This window comes from Poecilia mexicana, unplaced genomic scaffold (genome assembly GCF_051168715.1).
Source record: "Poecilia mexicana isolate PSO_F unplaced genomic scaffold, ASM5116871v1 scaffold_5, whole genome shotgun sequence".
NCBI classification, from domain to species: Eukaryota; Metazoa; Chordata; class Actinopteri; order Cyprinodontiformes; family Poeciliidae; genus Poecilia; species Poecilia mexicana.
Window position 1 is genome coordinate 14784060 of NW_028263374.1, and position 24730 is coordinate 14808789.

The 24730-nt window shown below is 37.8% G+C and overlaps 1 protein-coding gene across 2 annotated transcripts in view; it reads right to left on the reverse strand.

Annotated features, from left to right (window-relative positions):
• Positions 1-5585: 5585 nt before the first annotated feature.
• Positions 5586-24730, reverse strand: part of rad18 (RAD18 E3 ubiquitin protein ligase) — a 32614-nt gene continuing 13469 nt past the window's right edge. Inside the window, exons 8-13 of one of the 2 annotated variants that reach the window (XM_014968036.2) lie at positions 23895-23965; positions 23515-23575; positions 15147-15278; positions 14347-14473; positions 11563-11607; positions 5586-5813 (exon numbers count right to left, since the gene is read on the reverse strand). In XM_014968036.2, coding sequence (XP_014823522.2) covers positions 5726-5813; positions 11563-11607; positions 14347-14473; positions 15147-15278; positions 23515-23575; positions 23895-23965 — 524 coding nt within the window. In that variant the 3' untranslated portion in view covers positions 5586-5725. The remainder of the gene's footprint in view (positions 5814-11562; positions 11608-14346; positions 14474-15146; positions 15279-23514; positions 23576-23894; positions 23966-24730) is intronic. The other variant, XM_088005592.1, reaches the window with a different exon arrangement.

The following is a 24730-nucleotide window of genomic DNA, read 5'->3' on the forward strand; positions in this document are numbered from 1 at the left end:
CAAAAATTGCTCTATTTGTATGAAAGTCGGTCATGACATTGATACGAATGCCTGCTCTGGTAAAATGTTGAGCAGCAAGGCAGTTCATTAACATCAGCACAAACATTAGCATTTCACTGCCACCCACTAGTGCACTTCCTTGCACACATTAGCATTTTACCTAAAATAAGCTTTTAGCCAATTTATTTACTTATTAGCCATGTTTAGAATACTGATTGGACTGAGTCAATGGGTGACAACATGGTAGTGATACCCCACACTACCATGTGGTATCACTACCACATGGTAGTGATACCACATGGTATCACTACCACTGTGGTATCACTACCATGATACCACAGTGATATGTGGTATCATATATCACTGGGTGTCATATATGATGTCAATGGGTGTTGTCACCCATTGACAACACCCATGTTGTCAATGGGTGACAACATGGTAGTGATACCCCACATTCTACTGATACCATTCATGCTATTATTAGCATTTTGGCTAATTTTACCGTATGCAACATACTGAATGGTACAAGTACAGCTTAGTCCACATGCTTCTGACTCTCCACAGGTTATTGACTACATTGAAGCTTTATTTAGCATTAAGGCTAATTTTTAGCATCGGAACGCTGGGTCCAAACCGACGGGCACACTTTGGCAGGCCCCTTAAAATTTCTGCAGGAATTTTCTAGTTTTTATTTAGTGTGCTTTCCCACAGACAAAATCTCTACATGCTGCATATTGAACAGTGCACTATTCAATGGCCTTTTAATTTTTCTTCTCAAACAGATACTAACATATAATAGAGCATGTGGTTTACAGGTCTAACATTTTCTTGAGCCAACGTTAGGCTGTGTAGGAGCCACAGAAAATACAAAGGAAAATGTTTGGGTCTTTTTAACTTTTGTAAAAAAAAAATTTAAAAAAAGGCAAAAAAACCTAACATGTTAAATAATACACTAAAGAATTTAAATTCCAAAAGAGTGGCAGTTGTAATTGCTGTGAAAAGCATTTTCACAAACAAATCACAGGGCTGATTTTGATTTTTCCATCAAAATTTTAGATCTTTGTTTGTTAAAAACTTTTGTTAAAAATGTTTTCTTTCAACTTCAGCAATATGCTGTGCTTTGTGTTAGTCTACCAGAATAAAACTGAGATCTAAGGTTATAAGGTTACAAAAGCTCATGGATTGTAAGTGTTGTTGCCAGGCTGTGTCAGATTAACCACCATGCTGCAGATTTCTGCAGCTCTTTTCATGTGTTCATTTGTACTCAGCTGCACATCCCTCAGATCATGAACACAATATTTCAAATCTAATAACCGCACATAAATGTTTCTATTAAAATCATAGCAATGTAGCATTGTTAATATAGTTAATCTTGCTTTTTATATTTAGTTTTTTACATTTTGGAACCTTAGTGTGTACTTAAATATATCTGGTGCTGCTGTTGCACCTGAATTTTCCCTCTGTGGGACAATAAAGCTGCTTTCTATTCTATCTTTATTGAAAGGTTCTGCTTCAGCTTGTGTCTCTTAATGGATGGACAAACAGCATGTAATTATGGGATGCCTTTGTGACCAAGATGCAGCCATCAAATGGTGGCCTTTGATTGCATTGTGAGTGAAGTTCAAAGGATGCTGCAGCATTATTGTAAGTAAATGGGATCTGCATCGTGCGGTACGACTGCTGGTACCGTCCATGTCTACCAGACAACAAACATATAGGTAGTAGGAAGTGGTCCACTGACCAATCAGTGCAGCACTTGTACTCTTGTGGAAAAAAGTAAAAGGAATAACAAATAAAACCAAACACATTAGAATGATCAGAAAACAAGCAAATTGAAATGTTTTGTTAAAAATGAAAATACTTCAAGAAATTATAGGCAGCAAGAAAAAACACCAGATAGCAGATTGTCATAATCAAACATTATAGAGACAAAGTGTTTTGCATATGTTTACAGAGTTTTTGTTGTGGTCTGCAAAAAAGGCCCAGTCTGCACTTCATAGATTACACGCCTGCACTGATTATCCAGCTGATTGGTTTGAAATGGAGGCTTGTATTTGAGACAGATGCTCAGACTTGTTTTGAGATAAGCCAAATATGCTACAAGGTAAACATAATGCAAATGTGTTTATGGTGATGCAGATAAATTAGAGACCAAGCCTGCACAATGAACAAGTCCTACAGTTTTTCTTTCCCAGAAAGAAAATATCTCTCTTCAGGTTGGACTTTGGGTCTTAACTATGCTTAGAAGTTCAGTGTACAACACATAAAATACAAAGTTTAGGTTAACTTTTTATTTTTACACTATTTTAAGAAATTTTTTTATTTTTTATTTGCATTTGCTTTCATTTTTATGCAAACTTAGCTCTTTGCACTCATGAGATTTTCCCAAAAGTAAAATTATTTACAGTTAAAAATTAACATTGTGCCATTACCAATAAAGTTTTTTTTTTTTTTTTTCCAGTTACCAGGCAACCCAGCAGTGTGGCCATTTGAGATTTTATCTCTGTATTAGTATAAATAATTTGACTGAACATTTATTCCATGCTATATTCAAAACTTGGAAATAATTTTACTTTTGAGAAAAGAAAATGAAAAGTCCTAATTTCGTTTTTATGACCTTTAAAAGCTTGAGCCATGACAAGCCAAGCTCATACAGTTATACTGTTTAAATCTTTGTTTATGAATGAATTACTTAATGTCATATTTTGGAGTTGGGAGTGTTAGTTTTTTGTCATCTTTAAATATTAATTTAAACTGTGTGGACTGTTTTAAAAACAAGGCTCATTTTATTGTGAATATCTTTAGAAAGGGTCAAACTTTCACATACAAGGTGAAACGTTAACATCTTAACGTGGCTCCCGCTCTTAATCCGCACACAGCCAGACCCGTACATGTAATTCAAATTGCTGACAGGTAACAGTAAATGAAAAATAAAATAAAAATCATGGGCCAGAAGTTTTCAACAAAAGTTGTGGTCAAGCAAAGCTGTCCATCAAATTAGCTGTGATGTGCGTTTTGGATCATTGTGCAGCTGGAACAACCAGTTGTGTCAATACTTTTACTGTTGATTTGATGTGTGTAAACCAACCAGTCTCACTAATTCTGCCAATTATTGTGATTTAAAAAAAGGCAGCCAAGATTATTACAGACACTTGCTTTTTGAATTCTTGTTTTTAGATAAAAAAAAAAAGTTGTGTAATTGTTCCAAATTAGAAAAAAAGATAAATGAAATAAATCATTACAAAGCCCCTAAATGATCAAATATATGCCCTTAATGGATGGATTTAAACTTCTCTGCAGTAAGAATTCACACAGAGGGGTTCATCGGGGTCATCATAAGAAATATTTTTTCTTTTCCAAACATTTTTGCAAGAGGGTGAAAGCAGAAATTCCTGTTTTGCTTCAAGCTGTCAAAACGTATGTATATATACAGATTTGGACAGTGTGCAATTTGTTGTTTCCAACTATGACATAAAATGATATCTTGGAGGTTTAATTTCACATTTCAAGCCAAAGTAAACACAGCGCAAAAGAGAATAGTCAGCACAACAAAGAAAACATCTACCTCATTCCAATTCCAGAGGGAAAACATATTCATGTCCAACTGAAGGGAAAAAAAGCAGCCGTGTCCTTCCTTTTTTCTTTCCTCAAGGAAATTATAAACCCGTAAACCAGGTTTACTGTGTGCAGAAAGCAGCTGTTTTCTATGAAGATGGGTGGGTTAAAAATGCCTCCACAGTGCTGTAAAAGACTAATTGATCAGTTATCACCGAGTTCCTTTAAATCAAGATTAAAAACCCATTTGTTTAGTTACTTGTGGACCATAATAAATGAAACATTGACCAACATATGTATTGACCATTTCAACAATGGCACTTGATAAAATGTCTGTTACTGGTTTTCACTGTTGAAGGTATGATGCGTTTATGATGTTTTTATGTTTTCATGATGTAAAACACTTAACTTCCTTTTTGCTGAAATGTGCAATATTATCTCAAAGACTTGACTGCGGCTGTTACTTTAAGGTGTGACTAAACCAGTTCCCAGGTTACGGGCAATTGCTTTTTCCAGACGGTTCCATATAGATTTGGATTTTACCTCCTCCATACTAAACACCTTAATTTAAACAATGGATTTCGTATGAACTTACATCATCTTTGTCTGGTGTTTACATTTGTTTGAGGATCTTATACTCTTAGGTGAGACAAACATACAAAAAAAAAAAAAAACAGAAATCACAAAAGGGGCATGCACTTATTATCACCCGTTTACAGTCTGAGTTTAAAGAAAGATCTTGCAGATGAGTGAAGGAACACTCTGCTCCGAGGATTAATGATCTCCCGAATCACACCGAATCCTCACCAAGACAAAGATTGGTCACCCTTTCTTTGAAAGTAACGGAGGGGGGTCAAGGTTCTCACGAAAAGCTGAAGTTTGAGTGAATATAATGCATGTTTAGACACTGTAAACCAGAGATTTATGAGACTCATGTTGGACGAGTGATAAGATGTCCTCTTCACCAATACCACCCAGACGCAGACAGATAAGGTGACTTTGACACAGATGCACTCTATGGATCTCTCCCAAACAGTGAGCCATGTTGGATTGATGAGATCTCCTCCTGCTGCACAGCTGGTCAAATCGAACCTTTATCAAAAGCAATTTAGTCTCGTCTTGTGGATTTCACTGAAGAGTTACAGTGCGTCTTAAAACGGCAAAGACAAAATGTGCCACAGTGCAGGAAGAAACGACTCACTAGCAATAGGAATGAGGAGTGTGGGGTTTGTTCCTTGTTCATATTAAGAGTCCACAGATATTTTCGTGTCTGCTTTATCTGAGGAGAATCACAGCAGTCTGATCGGCCATACGCCTGACTGCAGGCTAGCTCTGTTTTCAATCAGGGTCGGCTCCCAGAAGACTTCCTGCCAAATCTCCTGTGCACGCACTCATAAACACTCCCTCCGCTTCTTAAGTGTTTACACTCTGCCTTGTCCTAACTTGGGGTTTCCACAAGCGTGGGGTTTATTGAATTAAACCAACCCTAGTTTCTTCCTGTTCAATAAAAACAATCAATTTCAAAAGGTGCAGATTTGCTGTAAACTTTCAAATTGCAGATGGCACTGAAACTGCGTTCGGCGCAGCTCCTCTGTGGAGACATAGAAGATGGAGGTCAAAGATTAGCAAACAGACTGACATTCAGCAATTCAGTGCAAGAAAGAAAAAAAAATGGAAATGTGCCTTTTGGAAAAATACTTGGTGTTCCTTCAGTTTTATTTGGGTTTAGGCTGCAATTTACAGTGGTATAAACTATGGATTAAATGGGGGAAGAAAAAGACAACTTCAGTGGAATAAAACTTCACCAGAAATCTTTTTTTTTTTTCCCCCCAGAGGAAAGCTGGGAGTAGAAACGTCTTAAATTTGCATGAGTCTAATCTTTAACCAGCGTTGCGTCGATTTGAAGCAACAAACTAAACCTGCAGCACGTAAAAAGTATTTCCACTTCAAGTGCTGTTTCCACAGTTCCCGGTTTTGAATAAACAGTGAAATACAAATATTACCTCAATACTGAACACATGACAACAAAATATGATAAAATGCGATAGAATTTATTTCAAAGTAATTACAAAGTAAACCATAACATATGAACAGGAAGGAAATCTTTGAAATGTGCTAATCCTTTCAAATGAATGAGAACCTCACTAACACTGCGTCTTGGCCTGACCCTTCATGTTTTACGCTGCCGTTTTCCCGTGTCGGGTGACATTTCGGTGTTGCTGGACGGTCGCTTCTTTGCTGAAGACGTCACCGTGTCTCTGTGAAAGAACACAATCGGAGAGGGACAGGTTGTTTTATTTAAAAAAGACAAAAGTGAAATGATATACAGCAGCACAAACTTTAATGTGTTTCATTTGGGGTTCAGGGTAAATAGCCACGCAAAGTAGTTTAGAAATGTGAAGAAAATAAAAATGATTTAAAAAAATGACAGTTTTCAAAATGTTTAATGAAAGAAAGAAAACCTTAAAGTATTGTTATTTGTACTTTGTCTTTGAGTAAATATTTTGGAGGAACCCTTTTCGTTGCCATTACAGCTTTGCGTTTTTTAGGGCATCTTTGTTTTCAAGGCACTAACATTTCCCCCCATTTGTCTTTGCTAAATAGCTCAAGCTCATTCAAGATTATCAAGCAGTGCATAAAAGCCACAATATTACAGTTTCACAAATCCCAACCCCGTCAATTGATTAAAATAATTCATCAAAATTAACTATGTTTTGCAGCTGTAGCGCCAACATTTCATTGATGCAAACTAAATAAATGTACAGAAAAGCACATTTTTGATGTGACTTTTGACTTTTTAAAATAAATTGTAAAATATTAGAGAGCCTAAACAAGAACAATTTGTTCTATCTTTATAGTGAGGCATGTTTCCTGTTCACTAACTGTGCACCTCAATGAACACTTGCCTCTTAGCCTTTGAACACAATCAGTACCACAAAAGCTCAAGGCAATAGATTTCCTGGTAGCCCTTCTTATCGGTTGTCAGGGTTCAGAACTTAATGGCTGTGATTTAAGTTAGCTCAATAAAAAAGGCAGTAAGAGACTTTCTAAATCTGTCATTTGCTTTTCTCGCATTTTAATCACTTCAGAGAATCAGTTTTTCTCTGCAGACCATTGCCTTTTCAATAGTTTAGGTTTAACAAGCGTATCAACGTAATTAGGATGCAAAGCAGATGGACAAGTGGAAGACAAATAAAGGTTCTGCCTTCAGTCTCCCCCATGTTCATTTAGTTAATTAATGCTAGAAGCTCATTTACTTTGATTAAATATAGTACAGATTCTGCAGACTGTTTGACTACAGGAAAAACAAAGGAATATGGAAAGCCTGTTCAACAAATGACTCGGCTGCAAAAGACATGAACATTAAGTTTTCTTCAACAGCTGACAACTCTCCGCTATGCTTCCTCACACCATCACCTTTTTTTAAATTGCTGTGCATGTGAAGCAATTAACCCTGAACATATTTAGCACGTTTTGTGGATTATGATGTCATGTAACGTATGTGTCTTTGGCTTTTGATGTACCACTGTTGCTTGTAGTGCATTTATTTTTGGCTGAAATTTTAAACGTTACCACATGTTACTGCATTAAGGTAGAGTAAGTACATTCTTGGCATGAGCCGCAGTTTCATTTATTTCAATCAACAGGTAATGATTGCCCGATCGTTTAGGGCTGATGGTTAACATTCTCGCCACGAAGAAGCAAAAGGATAATGACTGGAAGGGCGCCCGCTTTCAAAACAATACGGAAATTGGCACTTCGCCAAGCAACAACAGAATCATGTGAGTGTGTGTTGAAATTCATAGAGGTAAACCAGTCTCAGTTCAGGTGACAGAAGTAAAAAAACAATACTCTTCAGCAAGACATGATGGTGGCTCCTGAGTTCAAAACCACTGCTCTAGGCAGCACACCTGAGTGATGAAATAATTAGCCAAATTAATCATTAAGTGGATCCGACTATCCTTCCATTGGACCCATTTCAAGCATTCTGCATACAGTGGTGAGAGAACCTTCATCCCTGTAGAATGAGTGTCTGCATAGTAAGCAATGAAGAAATGTTATAATAGACTCTGCAGTGATATTATAGTAGACCGTAGCTAATTGTGTCATGTTATCAGGCATAACATGATAACACCTCGATCATTGGACATCTTAATGGGTTTCAAATATTAAGTAGCAAGTGAACATTATGTCCCTAATGTTTATCTGTAAGAAGTGGAAATGAGCAAACGTATGAGTGAATCTAATGAGGGGCTACTTGTGATCGGTTACTGAGTAGTCAGAACATCTACAAAGTGACAGCTCTAGTGGGGTGTTCAAAATCTTTCAAAAGTGGTGCAAGGAAAGGCTTGTGGTAAACTAGTGACAGGCTGATCAATACACATGAAGCAGTGAAGACTGATCTACTCCAATTCACCACACGAGCTGCTATTGCTTAAACTGCTGAATCAATCAATCAAAGTTTATTGTATAGCACATTTCAGCAGCAACGCAGTTCAAAGTGCCTAACATCATGAAGTTAAAGTTGGTTTGTCAGAATGCACAGAGCATCACATCTGGTTTCACTCAAACTGGACTCTTTGACTCCCCCGGCCCAAAACGCAACATTCAACACGTTTTAGAAAAGGTAACATAAAATTTCCGTGTCTGAATAATAATTTTGCCGGTGAATGTAAGATTTTTGCAAAGTCTAACTAATCAAGCCACAAAACAACAAGTAAAACTGATTATGGTTACATAGAGAAGTGAAGTTTACAACACTGGGAATCTTAAAACAACCAACCTTCATATTTCTTTGCTAAAATAAAAGAAATTAGGGATTTTATAAGAATACAACTATTTTCCAGTGGCATAACATGTACACTGTGAGAAAATCTTAAGAGTTAATTGCCTAACTTGCTTTTATGCACTCTTACCTGCTCAATCAAATTCTATTGTCAGAAGACACATGTGGACCTGGCATACATTGCCTTTAAATAAAAGACTTTTTCTGATTTTCCTTACCAGGTCCATGCAAAGAGGGACGCCGGTGGGCTCCGAAGCCCAGTGGCTGCGTCAAGTTACAGATCTATTACTAGCTCAACTTCGACTTTCACCAATCTTCTCCTAAAATAAATCTTCAGATAACATGGCATAGAAAACCACAAGGGACCCATAAAAGCAGTGTTTCACTTGTTGAGTCCCTTTCAGCTGCACATGAGGGGTTCTCTGTGCAGCTGATTCTATTATAGATGTATACAGAACCCCCCAGCCTTATGTAATGTATTTAAACCCTTTTCTTTCAGTTCTCTGGATGGGAAAAACAATTCCGGCAAAGGAATTTTCGTCAGAACACCAGGTGTTAGCGGTAAAAGTTCGGTTAGGCATCCAAGTGGGGAGCGTTACTGGTGGGTCAAAGGCAGAGGACGGAGCTAAAGCTGTATTTCATAAAAAGAAAATTCATTTTCCGGATGGTTTCAAAAGTACTCTTTAAATCACGAGTCTATAAAACTGATGAGGCATTCCAAGACCCACAGTACTGGTCAATTATGAGTGCTTTCTGGTCATATGGGAACTCGTTGAAACAAACCTAAAATCCACGAAACAGCTTTGCTACCTCAACATCGGTAGGAAACTGCGAAAAATAAAAGTCAGATTTCAAAACGTCTTTGTCCTGTTTGTGTTTTGCCCACTTCATTTTAGATAAGTGTCAAACAGCAGCACAGCCAACCCCAAAGAAGACGTGACGGAACCGTGTGTGTGCGCTGAAAACAACACCTCCCCGCTAATACGAGGATATGATTCAGTGTCCTTGATCGTGGTTCGCAAGCGAATGAGCTCCAGGTCGGCGCAGTTATTTATTTGTGTCCTTTGGGGGTGAGCAGATGTGTGACGGTCTTATTGCACTGTCAAAATCCTTTGATTGAAATGACAGCAGTCTAGCAGGAATATAAATGATAAAAAAAAATACATATCAATGTATTGAGAGGAATAAACAAAGCTCGGTGATTATTTGACCATGAAGACACATGATTTCTTTTTTTTTACATGTATCATCAACATAACTTAAAGTAGATAAATGAATAAAATAATGTTTTAAAAAATGGCTGTCACAAGAAAATGAATATGGAGACTGAAAACCTGTCCAATATTTTTCAACAACCTGTTGACAGGTGTGGCTTGTCAGGTTATAGTGAAGCTCGAGGACTCTGTATGGGAAGCTGGGGATCTACAAAGCTTTCACTCTGCAAGGCTCCGAGTGGGCCGCAAATCAGTTGGGCTGCAAAGGGGCAACATGCATTCAATGACTGAAGCTACTGAAAAAGCCACAAGGCAGACTTGACTCATGGCTTCTTGCTGCTGGACAGGGTTTTCAATCTCCCTTTGTCAGGTCACCTTGGACAGAACAGCCCGATACGAAGAAGCCAAAAAAAAAAAAAAAAACATGACCCAGGAAGATTACTGATGGCATCAGGGTGTGTTTCACACATGCCTCTAGTCTAACAAGAAGATTTTTCTGTAGAAAAAACACCAACAGAAATGATAGATGTCATATATGTATATCCCTGTTCACTTAAGTGGCATTAAATCAAGTGTGTTGGTTTAAAATCCACACTGTGATCAGTAAAATGCAGAGGTGCTAACATTGATTTCTGCTCCATCATGCCATCATATTCAGTATTCTCTTCAGAGTTTTGGCTGCCATCATGCCAACAGCTGATATTGAGTTTCACTTAATAAAAAAAAAAAAAACTGTTTCAAAGATAGACAGCATTAATTTCCTACTGTTGAACTCGGTGATTTAGCTCCACAAATTATACTAGAATATATTGCTAATAAAATGGTATCCTTTAAAATGATCATTTCATTTATTGCACAAACTCGATTGCACACTGAAAATTGGAAAAAGGTGGATTTCTGTGTATGGTGAAACGATGCTGTGGTGCTTTTGTACACGTTTTGCATTATTACCGTGTTTGAAGACACACCAAAAAGTAATTTTCAGTTTTCAGGCAGAAGACAAAATAGTTGCTTTTCACTACTTCAGAGAGTTCAAGATCCCATTCTGATCAAACTGAGGTCCGAAATCATAGGACGTGCCCAGGACACCAAGGAGGCGTCAAGGTACCAATATGAAAAGTAAAGTCTAAATTTTAAAGACACTGTGAGTGGAGATCAGCAACAGTTACAGAAAAGCTTTATTGGCAAGGTCTGCGATATTGTACTCCTCTATTGTGGTTGGAAAGGCATTTTTCTAATTCTCTAAGTCAAAAATCTGAATTTGATCTATGCTTTAGAGGTTTTAAACCATTTTCTGCAACTGCAGAACACATAAATGCATGCCAAGTTAAATTAAAAGCACAGAGATTTGATTTAGTGTGGAGCATTTAAGATAACTGACAGTCTGGAGATGTGCTGCATACCCTGAGAGAATTCACTTCACCATCTCCATGCTGAGGAGCAAACAAGACAGACATTTATCCCATATAGGCTTTGTTTTTATTCAATAAATGCCAACAAGCAAGAAACAAGAATGCTACGTAGACGGCAAAATTTCAAGAACTCAATGTGAAAATTTTCTAAAACAGTAGCATTATTCAAATGTAGTATGTTCTCTCTCCCCCCCTGCCCCCCCTGAGAAGGAAAAGTACATCAGACTTTAACGCATTATTACAACAAGGTTGACATGGATTTCATAAAAGTGAAACTTTTTTTTTTTGGTTAAAAGAATATTATTTGCACATTAATTTCAACTGAAAATGCCTATTTAACCCATCAATTGTTTCTATGAGTAGAAAGATTTCAAAACATCCAAAAGTTGCAGCAACCAATGCTCAGGCACTGCTTTTGCTTTCTGTGAAGCGAAGGAGCTCGCTTTGGGTGAAATTCTGCTCCAACATTTATGCTTTCCAAATGCTAGACTGAAAAGCAAAGTCACAGGCAGCAGCAAGCGTTTCTCAGCAACTATCCTGCTGAAACATGTCTACATTTATTAAAGAAAGATGAATAACTAAAGGAGCCACTTACTCAATGTTTATGGAAGATTCTGGGCCGAAAATATCTGAAATAGAACTGAGAAGGGAGAAAGAGGAAAGAGAGACAGAGAACAATATGATTTAATTTACCAGCTCTCACTTGCTGCCTTGGAACAGAAAAAAAATAATGATCCGACTTCCACCTAAATCGCTCTAATCTATGAATCATAGCAAATCTTTTTACACCCAGGTGGGTTTTTGTCCCCCCACCGAGGGTCTGACGTGTCCAACTGACCTATTCATCACAGGCAACGCCATATTACCCACAGTCTGTGCAAAACGTCAGAAAGAACTTGCAGTGATATGAAAAGGAAAACCTTGTCATGGCCTTGTTCTAATCTGCTCTTTGGGGTGACTTTGTTCCATCACACACACATCTCCAAAGTCAGCCAAGTGTCGTGTTAATGCCTGTTTTCACAACTGTTGACAGCACAGCTCAAGTACAGGAGATGGGCCTGAGGACTAGACTGTCTTAATTAGAGGTGGAACCATATGTCACAAATGTATCATTATTACTATAACGCTCTACAACATATTCATCTCAAAGAACTTCCAGGACTGTATTAAGTGCAGCTTAGCTTCACTTAGGCGCTCTATACTTCGTCTTTAATATAGTTAGTGGCACTTACTGAAAGTGAAAGTGGTCAAGTCATAAAGTAACTACGACAGAGTAGTTTCAACACCACAACAGCAGATGTCAGGAAGAAGCAACTTTTTCAATGAGATCTTTTTGAGATGAAAATATATATATTTTTGTCTGTTTCCAATAGCTGGACAAACTAATGATCATCACCTAAGTTTGCAATGAACTGAAAGCAGATAGCATTAACCCCTTATTATTTATCTCAAATCATATAGTTATTGTTACATATTTTTGCATATTTTCCCCATTATCAATCAAGCCCTAGTGTCGTCCAGTTTTAAGCAGAAAAGGTGTGTTGGTCACAATATTATTTTTAATAATGACAGAATATTTCTAGCTGATGATTATATTTTGAACAAAATTAATTAATAATTTAACCTATCATGGAGTAAGACTTTAATTTTGAAGTCTCATCTGGTCAATGAGAGATTCTGACTTTTAATTTGAAAAATATTTAAACCGTTTATCTGAAAGGCCAACATAATCCCTTATTCATGACTGGTTTAGTTCCTTTGGTAATAGGGAACCTACTATTAATCTATTATTATCTAACCTATAAAAGACTTTGACTTTTTTTTTTTTTTTTAAAGTAGCAAGAACTTTTTTTGAAAGCCCAAATAAATATTTTGTTGGTCTGGGCTCAATAGGATTGTAACACCACCCAAAATGTCTGGCTCAAACAATCATAAGACGGATTATTATTTTGAAGTGTATTTTCCAACTCTGCTTTTTAAAGATACATTAATCCTATTTTCATCATAATTGGTTTAAGTCCTTAGGGAATTTTAATTCTAACGTAACATGTCCTTTTAGATTTAACCGCTGCAGTTTATTTATTTGTTTTTATAGCTTTACATGACCTCGCCCCTTCCTCCCTGTCCAACGTGCTGCTGCACCATTACATTAATGGCAAATGGCCTGGACTCGTACGGTTCTTAATCAAGTCCAGAGGACCCCAAAGAACTTCACGCTCCGTTCAGTGATTCACCCATTCACACACTGATTATATATCCTGGTGCCACAACTTGCTCACTCAGGTCAGCTGACCAGCTGCTCCTGACAGCATCTAAAACAAAACTGAGTCTTGGGGGTGAGGGGTGTGCTTCTGCAGTGACCGTTCCTAAAATGAGGAATGACTTACTGCTGCACATCAGAGAGGATAAATCACTGTTATTAAATCACTTCTTACAACGCATTGCTTTGCCTTGGCTTTTGAGAACCAACGAGATCTTGATTTTAGTTTGTTCTTAGTTTATTACAATATTTATTGCATATCTTGCTATATCTTTTTTTCTATTTTAGTATTCTGCTTCTGTGTCTTTATAATGGCATCTTATTTCTATTATGTATTCTGTACAGAACATTTCTCCTCCTTATGTAGTAGAAAGTGTTTTATAAATAAAGTTCAATGGACTTTAAGGACATTTAAGGTAAACTTTAAATAGCAGATTTGTTTAATTGCTGCAGCACTTAGTTGAAACAAGAGGCAATAACTATTAGTTGAATAGTTTGGTACATGCTGATCTGGTCTGTAAATTGGGGCTTTAATTATCTTTGATTATTGTGATTACCTTCTGAGTTCAGATGAAATAATTGCATTGCTTCACTGTAGCACTTTGCATTGCTGATTAGAGAACAAATGATGGAGCTAATTGGTTCAGACGTCTAGAACTTGTCTGTACATCTTGCCTTTGCCTTAAATTAACTGTAAAGTGGTTGATAAGCAGAAACACACAAGGTTTGCTGTTTTTCAAAACCATAATCTTACAGTCCAACGCTTTAAGTGGAAATATTTGCACACAGACTAGACATGATTTATTTTACTTATAATAATGAGTCTGTAAAGTAGTACAGTGTATGCATGAATAATTCTAATTAAACACCACAATTCTTATAAGAGCAATAACAGTAATTAATTTGATTTTTATAATTTGTAGTATTTCTGTTTTGAAATAAAAGTAATCTGATTATGGGATAGATCATACGATTTGTCTGTTTTTATAACAAAATACCCTGAAACAATGCTAATTTTGTTTAGACTCATCAAACCATGAGAATCATAAATAAGCAACGGAAACAGTTAAGTCAAGTTAGGATATCAAAATGTATTCTAATTATTAAGTGATTTCTCACCTGCTGATGGACACGTCGCTAAAGCTGGGGCTGGATGGCAACTCCATTCCTCTTGCAAACGAATCCTCATCATTTTCTTCATCTTCAACCTTTATCACTACAGAATTGTTTGTGTCTCCAACGTGAACTGCACAAAATAGAAAACACACATTTTCATTACATATTTTCAGGTATGTAACTCATGATCTAGCATGTTTTTTATTTTGGCCACAAAAAGGTCAGTTTTAATGTTGACTTATTTATCCAGGGTTCCACTAAGTGAAGTTGTTCACAGAACTTACGGTGATTTCTGATCTGGCATGTGAGTCAACTGTTTTTGTGCTTGAATATTATTCTTTCTTTATTTCCATTAGCAACAGGTTTTAGCAAGTCTGTGTGTTTTAAGACCAATTTTACTATACAAGCATTCTCCTGACGGAGCTGGTACAGGATAAGGTCAAAGGAGCAGACAGGTGGACAGATCTCTATTGCGGATTTGTAAGAAAGACTGAATAAATACTCTAAAATGTTTTTATTAGGCTGTTCTGAACTAGAACAGCCTGCCAGCACATTTCCAGAACATGAGTTATAACAGCAACAATCTGGAGTTTTAGGACCTTTTAAGACCCAGTAAAAATCCTGTGGATGTTGTGTTGGGAACAGGGCTTTGTTATTTAAGAGAGTGCACTTATGCTTTCCATTGCTTGTCTCAAAGCGAAAAATTATGTAAGAGGTGTTTTTGTAATTAGTAAGTTTCAACTGGAATAAGCCAACTGCTAGCTGACGGTTCAAAGGATCAATATTTATCACTGATGTAATACCAGAAGAATGTGAAGCTTGGGTCTCTCCTTTCTCCACCTTCACTTCCTGCTTCACATGGGCTTGTTTGGCGGTCTGCAGTCGGCCTCGGACCTGTGCAATTAGCCGGAAGAAGTCACCACTGTGCTGCTTCCCTGTGGACAAAGGATATACAGGTGCTGGTCATAAAATTAGAATATTGTGATAAAGTTCATTATTTTCCATAATGTCATGATAAAAATTAAATTGTCATATATTTTAGATTCATTGCACACCAACTGAAATATTTCTGGTCTTTTATTGTTTTAATTTTGATGATTTTGGCAAACAGCTCATGAAAACCCAAAATCCCTGTCTCAAAAAATTAGAATATTATGAAAAGGTTCTCTGAACGAGCAATAAAAATAATCATCTGAATCAACAAAGTAACTCTAAACACCTGAAAAAGATTCCTGAGGCCTTTAAAAACTCCCAGCCTGGTTCATTACTCAAAACCGCAATCATGGGTCAGACTGCTGACCTGACTGCTGTCCAGAAGGCCATCACTGACATCCTCAAGCAAGAGGGTGAGAAACGGAAAGAAATTTCTGAACGAATCGGCTGTTTGCAGAGTGTTATATCAAGGCACCTCAGTGGGAAGTCAGTAGGAAGGAAAAAGTGTGGAAGAAAACGCTGCACAACGAGAAGAGGTGACCGGACCCTGAGGAAGATTGTGGAGAAGGGCCGATTCCAGACCAAATTAAATTTTCATCTCCATAAAACTTTTCAGCAGATGGAAGCATGAAGTGCTCCAAAATCTTCTGATAGCTGCTGCATTGATCCTGCCCTTGATAAAACCCAGTGGACCAACACCAGCAGCTGACATGGCACCCAGACCATCACTGACTGTGGGTACTTGACACTGGACTTCTGGCATTTTGGAATTTCCTTCTCCCCAGTCTTCCTCCAGAGTCTGGCACTTTGATTTCCGAATGACATGCAAAGTTTGCTTTCATCCAAAAAAAGTACTTTGGACCACTGAACAACAGTGGTCCAAAGTGCTGCTTCTCTGTAGCCCAGGTCAGGCGCTTCTGCCGCTGTTTCTGGTTCAAAAGTGGCTTGACCTTTGACCTGGGGAATGCGGCACCTGTAGCCCATTTCCTGCACACGCCTGTGCACAGTGGCTCTGGATGTTTCTACTCCAGACTCAGTCCACTGCTTCCCCCAAGGTCTGGAATCGGCCCTTCTCCACAATCTTCCTCAGGGTCCGGTCACCTCTTCTCGTTGTGTAGCGTTTTCTGCCACACTTTTTCCTTCCTACTGACTTCCCACTGAGGTGCCTTGATATAACACTCTGCAAACAGCCGATTCGTTCAGAAATTTCTTTCCGTTTCTCACCCTCTTGCTTGAGGATGTCAGTGATGGCCTTCTGGACAGCAGTCAGGTCAGCAGTCTGACCCATGATTGCGGTTTTGAGTAATGAACCAGGCTGGGAGTTTTTAAAGGCCTCAGGAATCTTTTTCAGGTGTTTAGAGTTACTTTGTTGATTCAGATGATTATTTTTATTGCTCGTTCAGAGAACCTTTTCATAATATTCTAATTTTTTGAGACAGGGATTTTGGGTTTTCATGAGCTGTTTGCCAAAATCATCAAAATTAAAACAATAAAAGACCTGAAATATTTCAGTTGGTGTGCAATGAATCTAAAATATATGACAATTTAATTTTTATCATGACATTATGGAAAATAATGAACTTTATCACAATATTCTAATTTTATGACCAGCACCTGTATTAAAGAGCCACATAAATACCTGTGAGCATTATGTTACAGTAACATGCCTTGTCTTTGTGTGCTATAAACTTAATGGATTTCAATAATTGAAGTGGAAGCCATGTGGCTGAGTTGCACCGCCTGGTAAAGAGTGGACTAAAACCGCACACCAAGGTGCATTAAAGAAAATAATACATTGTAGCAGACAACTGTAAAACTTAAACTAATACAGAGTACCGTATTTTCCGCACTATAAGGCGCACCGGATTATAAGGCGCACCTTCAATGAATGGCCTATTTTAGGACTTTTTTCATACATTAGGCGCACCGCATTATAAGGCGCATAGAATAGACGCTTCATACTCTATTATTACACATCCACATTAATAAAGAAATGGTCCCCGAGTACTTTATATAGTAGGCTGGCCCAGTCGTTGTTTCACTCACGGTGTTGGTGTTGCGATATTGTGCCCAACTGCTTTCTGGGTAACACAGACCAACCGACACGCTGCCGCTGCAGTCTCTGTCTCTCTTCCCCTGCCCCTCCCCCCCTTTAAATGTATTATCAAACTTTATTAACAAACCAGTGTTCTGACAACTATCCCAGCATGCACCGCGCACTACTTCTTCTACGGGGGAAAAAGAAGTTGGCGGCTGCTTACCGTAGTGGACCAACTACGTAAGCAGCCTACTGCATGTCTGTGTAAACATGACGTCTTTCATTTCGATCTGAGTTAATTAGCGTAGCATTTCTGCCGGATTTTCACAACATATCAGCCACGACAATGGACAGGGGAACCAACAAGTTCATGTCATCTTTTTTGGACGACATCAAGGTGTTTGAGCCACTGGATGCCTCCAACATTGTGCGCGTCACAGCTAAAAGCTACCGATAGATGAGGAAAACAGCAGATCCTCACACCCTCAGCATAAATATAGCTGTGGACAAGATCACTGATGCCTATTGTTCTTGCAAGGCTGGGTAAGTCGGCATTCATGGTTTTGATGGTCCACAATGTACATTAGCATATGTTTACTACTGTAGCTTGTGTTTGTGAGACGGTCACGCACGTGGTAGCTGCACTGTGACCTAAAATGGGCATTAGCCAATGAAACGCGGCCCCTGTGGTAAGGTCCGTTGCTGGACCTGTTGTGGCTCAATATTGGTCCATATATAAGGCGCACCGGATTATAAGGCGCACTGTTGGCTTTTGAGGAAATTGAAGGTTTTTAGGTGCGTCTTATAGTGCGGAAAATACGGTAATATAAATGTGGACTCATATTTCAATGCGAGACTACTATCTGCAAAACATCAGTTCAGTTGGATTAATATTGATTTTCTTTTTTTTTAATATTCAAAGGGTTGGAAAGGTAGAAAGATTGATTTTTCTTCAATTTCAGACAGAAAATACTGATGCAAATCACAACAGAGCATTGTGGAAGATTTCTTCCACTTTTGCATTTTTGTCCAAAGTAAACGTTTCACATTAGACTAATTTGAACATAAGACAAACGTAACCTGAGAAAATACAAAAGTTTAATAGATGATTTAAACAAACGTTTTTAAGATGATTTCAACTATTAAGGGAAAAAGCTGTCCAAACCAATCTATGCCTGTGCAAAACGGTAACTAGCTGTTAAACCTGATTTTACTGAAATGATGTGTGAGCTTCATGCCAGGTGCAATGGTGCACATACATTTCAGAAAGTTCCAATTTTGTCTCAATATTTTCAAAAGGGTCTCTCCCATGAATGCCATCTTGCCATCCCCTGCCTAGTTTTAAATCACTGACCTTAGACAAATGAGGCCTACAGCGTTTAGATGATTGTCTGGTTTACTTTGCGATCTCTTGGATGCGTCATTAAGCCTCTCTTGGAGTAAGTTTGATAGGTCAGCCACTCCTGAGAAGGTTTACCACCGTTTTATGTTTTGTGTATAAAGGCTCTCAAGGTGTTTCATTCGGGTTCAAAAGCTTCAGTAGTGTGTCTATTACCCTTTCCAGACAAACTGATATAAATGACTTTGTTTTTATTCATTTCATGGCATGGCGTGTGGCTTTTTGTGATCTTTTAATCTACTTTATAGGTTTTTTTTTTTCCAAGTGATATCATCACTTTACAGGTCTGACAGTGATCAGGTGTAAGTGTGGCTCGTGAAATCCATCTCAGTTTTGCAAAAATAGATAAATAATGAGTTTTTAAAAAATAGTGATTTAAGACCAAAATTATTACTTTTTCACCGGAAGCCAGGGTGGTTTCGATCACTTTTGTCCTAATAAATTAAATCCTCATTTGAAAGCCACTTTCTATTTTTCACTGATTATTGAATATAAAAATTGTTTCATGATTTGAAACATTTAAGTGTGACAAAAAATAGAATAAATATGTAATGTGGAAAATACTTTTTCAAAGTGCTGTATACAGTGTCAGGATACTTTCTTTTTCATGGTGTAGGGAAAACAACTTCCCCAAATGGAGAATGAAGGCAATTGATGCTATACAGGCATCTGTCAAAGATGCCTCTGTGATGCTTTCCAAATAAGTTATTCCGGTCATGTTTCACCAGGAAAAGACCCTGGGGCAAAACAACAACACACTATGAGATTAGGTCTCACCGGCTGGGGAGTGTCATGATTTCCTCTGCTGGAGAAGCCCGAGTCCGTCTGCAGGATCCATATAATGCTCGTTCAAGTTCAATTATATCAGATTTGACCACTGGCATAAAACCTTTTCCTTTTAATTAAATGTATTTTTATACACTGTTGGTAAACTAATGTTTAAATAAATTAAAATAAACAGATTTGTATATTTTTTTTTATTTTATAAGTTCTAAAGTGACAAGATAGAGCAGCATTTCTATGAACAGACTGAATCTCTCTGGCCTGTCACAGTAGAAGACTACATGGCAGCATGGGTAAAAGGGAAGTACTACAGCTGTCTAAACTACTTAAGCATTTATAAGTCACATTCTTCATTTTTTTTTACGTGTACTTTCTGACCTTCCAGTGCAGCCTTTGGAAACTCATCAACACTGACATCTGATGTGAGAGGAAGGTCTAGAAACAGCAGCTGTTGGGCGCTTTTCTAGCTAGAATTAGTTGTGGAAAGTTGATCAAATGACGACTGCTGGCTGTGATATGCAGGGAAGCATGCCAATTAGCAACACATCATCCTTACAGAACGGTTACTGGATTAAATGATTTACTGGGGGAATGGTGTCTTTGTGCCCCAGTGCTGCCAAAACAACCATGATCAGTCAAAGAAATGGACCCGCGAAGATATTGTGACTCCACAACTGCAGAGCAAGAGACAGTAACAGAGAGCTAGCCATACAGTAGCTGCGCTGATACAAAGAGCGAGAAAGACGTGGTTTTGAGTTGTTTCTCCCTGTGCTGTGGAGCACAGCACTAAATTAATAATATCTTTATGTCTAAGTTTGATTGAGATAACGGAATTATTCTGTGGCGGCGGCGCGTCTATGGATGGCATGTAAAGTAATAATAGCCTTTTTGCCCTCCAGCATTGTACGCATGCGCGAAATTTCCTTACGTAAACAATAACATGCAGGGGGTCTAGATTTATAAATCCGATTATAATTAAGTGGGTGCCTCACCAGCCATGAATCTCACCGCACGTCACTGATATTTGTATTTGGTTTTCGTTGTAAGATAATTTTCTCCAAAAATAAGCAGGTCAGACTAAAAAAAGTCTGCAACGTCCTGATGGGTTTTGTGTTTGCATGAGTATATGCTACTTTCACATTCTTATTTGCTCGCTCACCGTTCCCCACGCCAGGAGAGTGACTCATCCACATCCTCCTCTGATAAATCAAGAGGTTATCACACCAGAGCAGCTATAAATAGAACCCACCTCCTGTGAGTCACATTCATTTCTCAAACACTTTTAAAGTTAGCTCTATAAAATTATTTTCAACAAGCTCTTTATCCAACTATGTCAACATGACTTGAACTGTGATTAGGATTATGTCCTCTGATACGGAACAAAAAAATCTGTCATTACATGTGGTTTAAGCCAGTAATCTAGACATGCATGGTCACAAAAACGTAGGAAACACACTTTCTATTTCATCACCTCTAGATGTCAAATAATACCTATTCATCTGCAGTACCGAGTTTGGTACTGCACTGATAAAGGGTATCGCTCCAGACAGAGGCTTTCTACACTGATTAAAAGTTTGGATACGGTTGTGTTACAATGGTTCCCGTCTCAGACGTGAAATGATTTTATATCAGGAACAAGCACGCATTCAAAGGAACAGCGTACATCTCTGCTGTATTAATATGCTGCACTTTATTCCACACAAAACAGCACCCTGCTGATTACGAGAATCTTTTTGTGCTACAACGGATGAGGGAGGGGTTTGTTTTCCAGATGAACAAGCCGACTGGACAAGCACTGACACTTATAAAAGCTTAGACTTTCAGGAAACTGTCAAAGAACGATTCGATGTTGAAATACAGCAGATCTCCTCGACCACTTTGGCCCAGTCCGGTGCCCTGACAACAAACTAACAGCTTGCAACCAAAGTAATATCACCTAATGGCATTTTTCAGAAGTAGCTTCTACAAATAAGATGAACATGACATTTTATGATCAATTTTTGACGATCAATTCTCAACGTAGAAAGTTTGAATATCAGACCCGTAACAATAAAAAAAAAACACAAAAAGGAGAGCGTACCTGAAGTGACCAAAATTGAATCCCAGCTCATTTTGACTCTTGAGCCATTAGATGGTAAATAACCAGGTTTTAAAAAGTCTGTTTAGTCCTGTGATTCTCAAAGAGTAAGGTGTCACAACAAGAGGAGTTAACAAGCCTTCTGGATATTTACTTTTTTTCCCTCTGATTTTTTTCTTCAAATGTGTCAACCCGAATTTGTTTTAGAAATATACATTCACCAAATTAGTGTTTCCACGGTGACAGGCACAACCTGGAAAAGCTCAAGTACCTAGCAGAGCCTTTGTCCAGCCACAGCGCAGGAGGAGTTTATTTTCTTGACAGTATTGGAGCAAACATTGCTATCTCTCATGAAAGGGCTCAGGTACCTGGTCTTTCTGTGTGATGATCACAGTGTATTGTTGTGTGACGCAGTATAAATGTCATGAATGCACAGAGAGACATTTGCATCAGTGTAGTGAAATCGTGGGTTTCATTCGTTTCTTTGCACAAATAAATCACATTAATTGTAATGTTTTTAAGATACAACACATTTTTTACCTCTGGTTTTTAATACGTAGAGGCTCGTTTGCTTCTTCATTTCAAAGAGAAGAATTTTAAAACACCACTTCTTATTTTCTGAAATAAAACTTATTTTTTCCAAGATCACTGATAGTGTTTCAAACCTATGCTAATTTAGTTAAGTTCTTAATTAATCTCACACATTTTTCAGATAGACTCACTTTATGCCAAAATAGAGGCACTTCAAATGAATACCGCATTGCTCAGCACTGATTTCCTCCCCCTTTTTTCTGTAAAAAGAAAAAGATTTTTCTGTTTTTGTTTGTTGGAGGGCTTGGAAAAAAGAAAACTGTCCTGTGGCCCCAACCAATAAAGTTTGAGAACTAATGTTTAAGACGAATATTCATCATAAGGACAGTTGGGGCATTTTATGGAATTATTTGTCTGTATTTCTAATGAAAGTGTATTTACTAGCTTTACCCATTTATCCAAATTGATTCACAGAATATGTGTACTGCCTGTTGCTGGCTGAGGTATAATCCAGTTCTCGAGATAAGTCAAGAGTCTCGTCTATGCCAATGTGTAATAGGGTTTTCCAACCCAAGTCAAATGAGTTGGTAACGCTACTTGTCGTCCCTTGCAGACAGAAAGTTGATGTCGGCAAGCAGCACTGCATAAATATAATAAAAGTAGGGCCTAAATTAAGAAAAACACAAGTACATGTATCCCTGTACTTTTTCTTAATGTTACTGATTACAAAGCTTGTTAAAAGAAAACCAGAATCCACTTAAATCTATATTGACAGGTCAAATCTTTCAATAAATTTGAAGGCTGAAAATTTGCCACAAAACCACTGATTGATGAAAGTCTGGTTCACGCCGTCTCCACACTTTTTGAATGAGACTGACTGAGAATGTAAAACCTGCATTGACATTTTAACAAAGAAGACAGCAGCTCCTCATCCCTCAAGATGTTCTCACAGCCACCTGTGTACTCTCCACCATTTCTTGAGTCACTTTGTCTTTATAGAATCACCCAAAGGCTGCAGCGTTTCCCATGGTGTTTGAAGACGACAAATTGAAAACAAAAAGACAAAACTGGTTGATTTACGTAGCTGCTGGCAGCTCGCTCTCACAGAAGGGCTTTAGGGAACCAAAATTAATAAACGCTAAATATCTCAAAAAGACATGCTTATCAGGAACTGTGGCACGCGGCAGCCTGCAGGTTACTATTATACCATCCACATCCATAGCTCACAGCCTCCTGTGAGATAGAAGTGGAGGGTAAACTCCACAGCTGGTAAAAGAAAAGGATGCAACAGGCTTGTATAAGTAGGTGCAGCAGTATTTAAAATCTTCAGTTTAAAAGAAACTACTTGGGTGTAAAACTAGCCAAAGGCGTCACAACAGAGAGAAAAAGAAAAAAAAAAACAGCACTTACTATAATTTGAATGCATCTCCTCAATCTCTTCCTCAGACTGATTCTTTGTGAAAACCATGACCTGCGAATCAATAAGGTGACAGGAACGTTTATGAAAACAAAGTGGAAGGCAAAGTCTTTGTAAAATGTTAAAACTGTCAGTAACGGCAAACTTTTAATTACACCTTTTAAGGTATAAAAGGGTTTGTTTTTTTTCTGAAATGGGAACAAATAAATGTTTCACAAATTCTGAATTTGCAACTAAAATGCCATGTTTTTCTTCAGTGATAAAAACACTCAATTGCCTTTACAGCTAGGATTACCAACTCTTATGAAAAAAGTAAGAAAACCCGCAAAATGAATAACAGATCTTCAGCTCTCTTTGGTAAATAAATACTTACAGGTTTAGATTTCTCCTGCATCTGACTTCTCATCTTCTCATTGGCCTCCACCTCTCTAGCAATCTCTTCAACTGTTGACAGCACAGAAAAAAATCTTTGAATCACCAGTATTATAAAATGCAGGGGTGATCAATGATGTTACAGTGCAAACAAAAGAAACAACCAGTGGGAGCAGTGCCTTGCAAAATAATTCGTATTCCATTTGGTACAATAACAAACTTCACAATGTTTTAAAGGGATTTTATTAAACAGACTCAAAGAAATAAAAAAAAAAATTGAAATGGCAAGAGAAGATTTTTTCTGTTATTGAGCATCTGAAAGGTGTGGCATGCATACCATCTTTAAACCTAACCACTGGAGAAGGTTGAGTTTCTAGATTAGAGTTCAAAACCAAGAATTCACCGTCTCTCAACCAATCAATGCTCTGAGAAAATAAAAATGCAAACAAGAAGGCGGGGCCATGACCAGCGTCTCATCGTTTTCTCCTCCTCAACAGGCAACATCCCTTATGTCCAACTGTGAGCAGAAAACATTTTAGAGTAATCGCAGAATTGATACTTAGCTTAAATAGAGACAAATTACTCTAGGATGCGTCTGTCAGAAGAAGGCTATAAATTAATGTCAACTGCGTCTCTGAATTAAAACTTACTACCTCTGAAATGATCTCATCCTCTAAGAAGAATGTCTGATCACAATGCATACCGTAGTACCCTCAAACTGCTACACACCGAGTCTGGACAGCAGAAAATGACATTTACAATATCAACCTACTGAAGTGAATCCTTTTTATCTTTGTAAGTTAATTAATGCAAAAAAAAAAAAAAAAAAAAGAATTC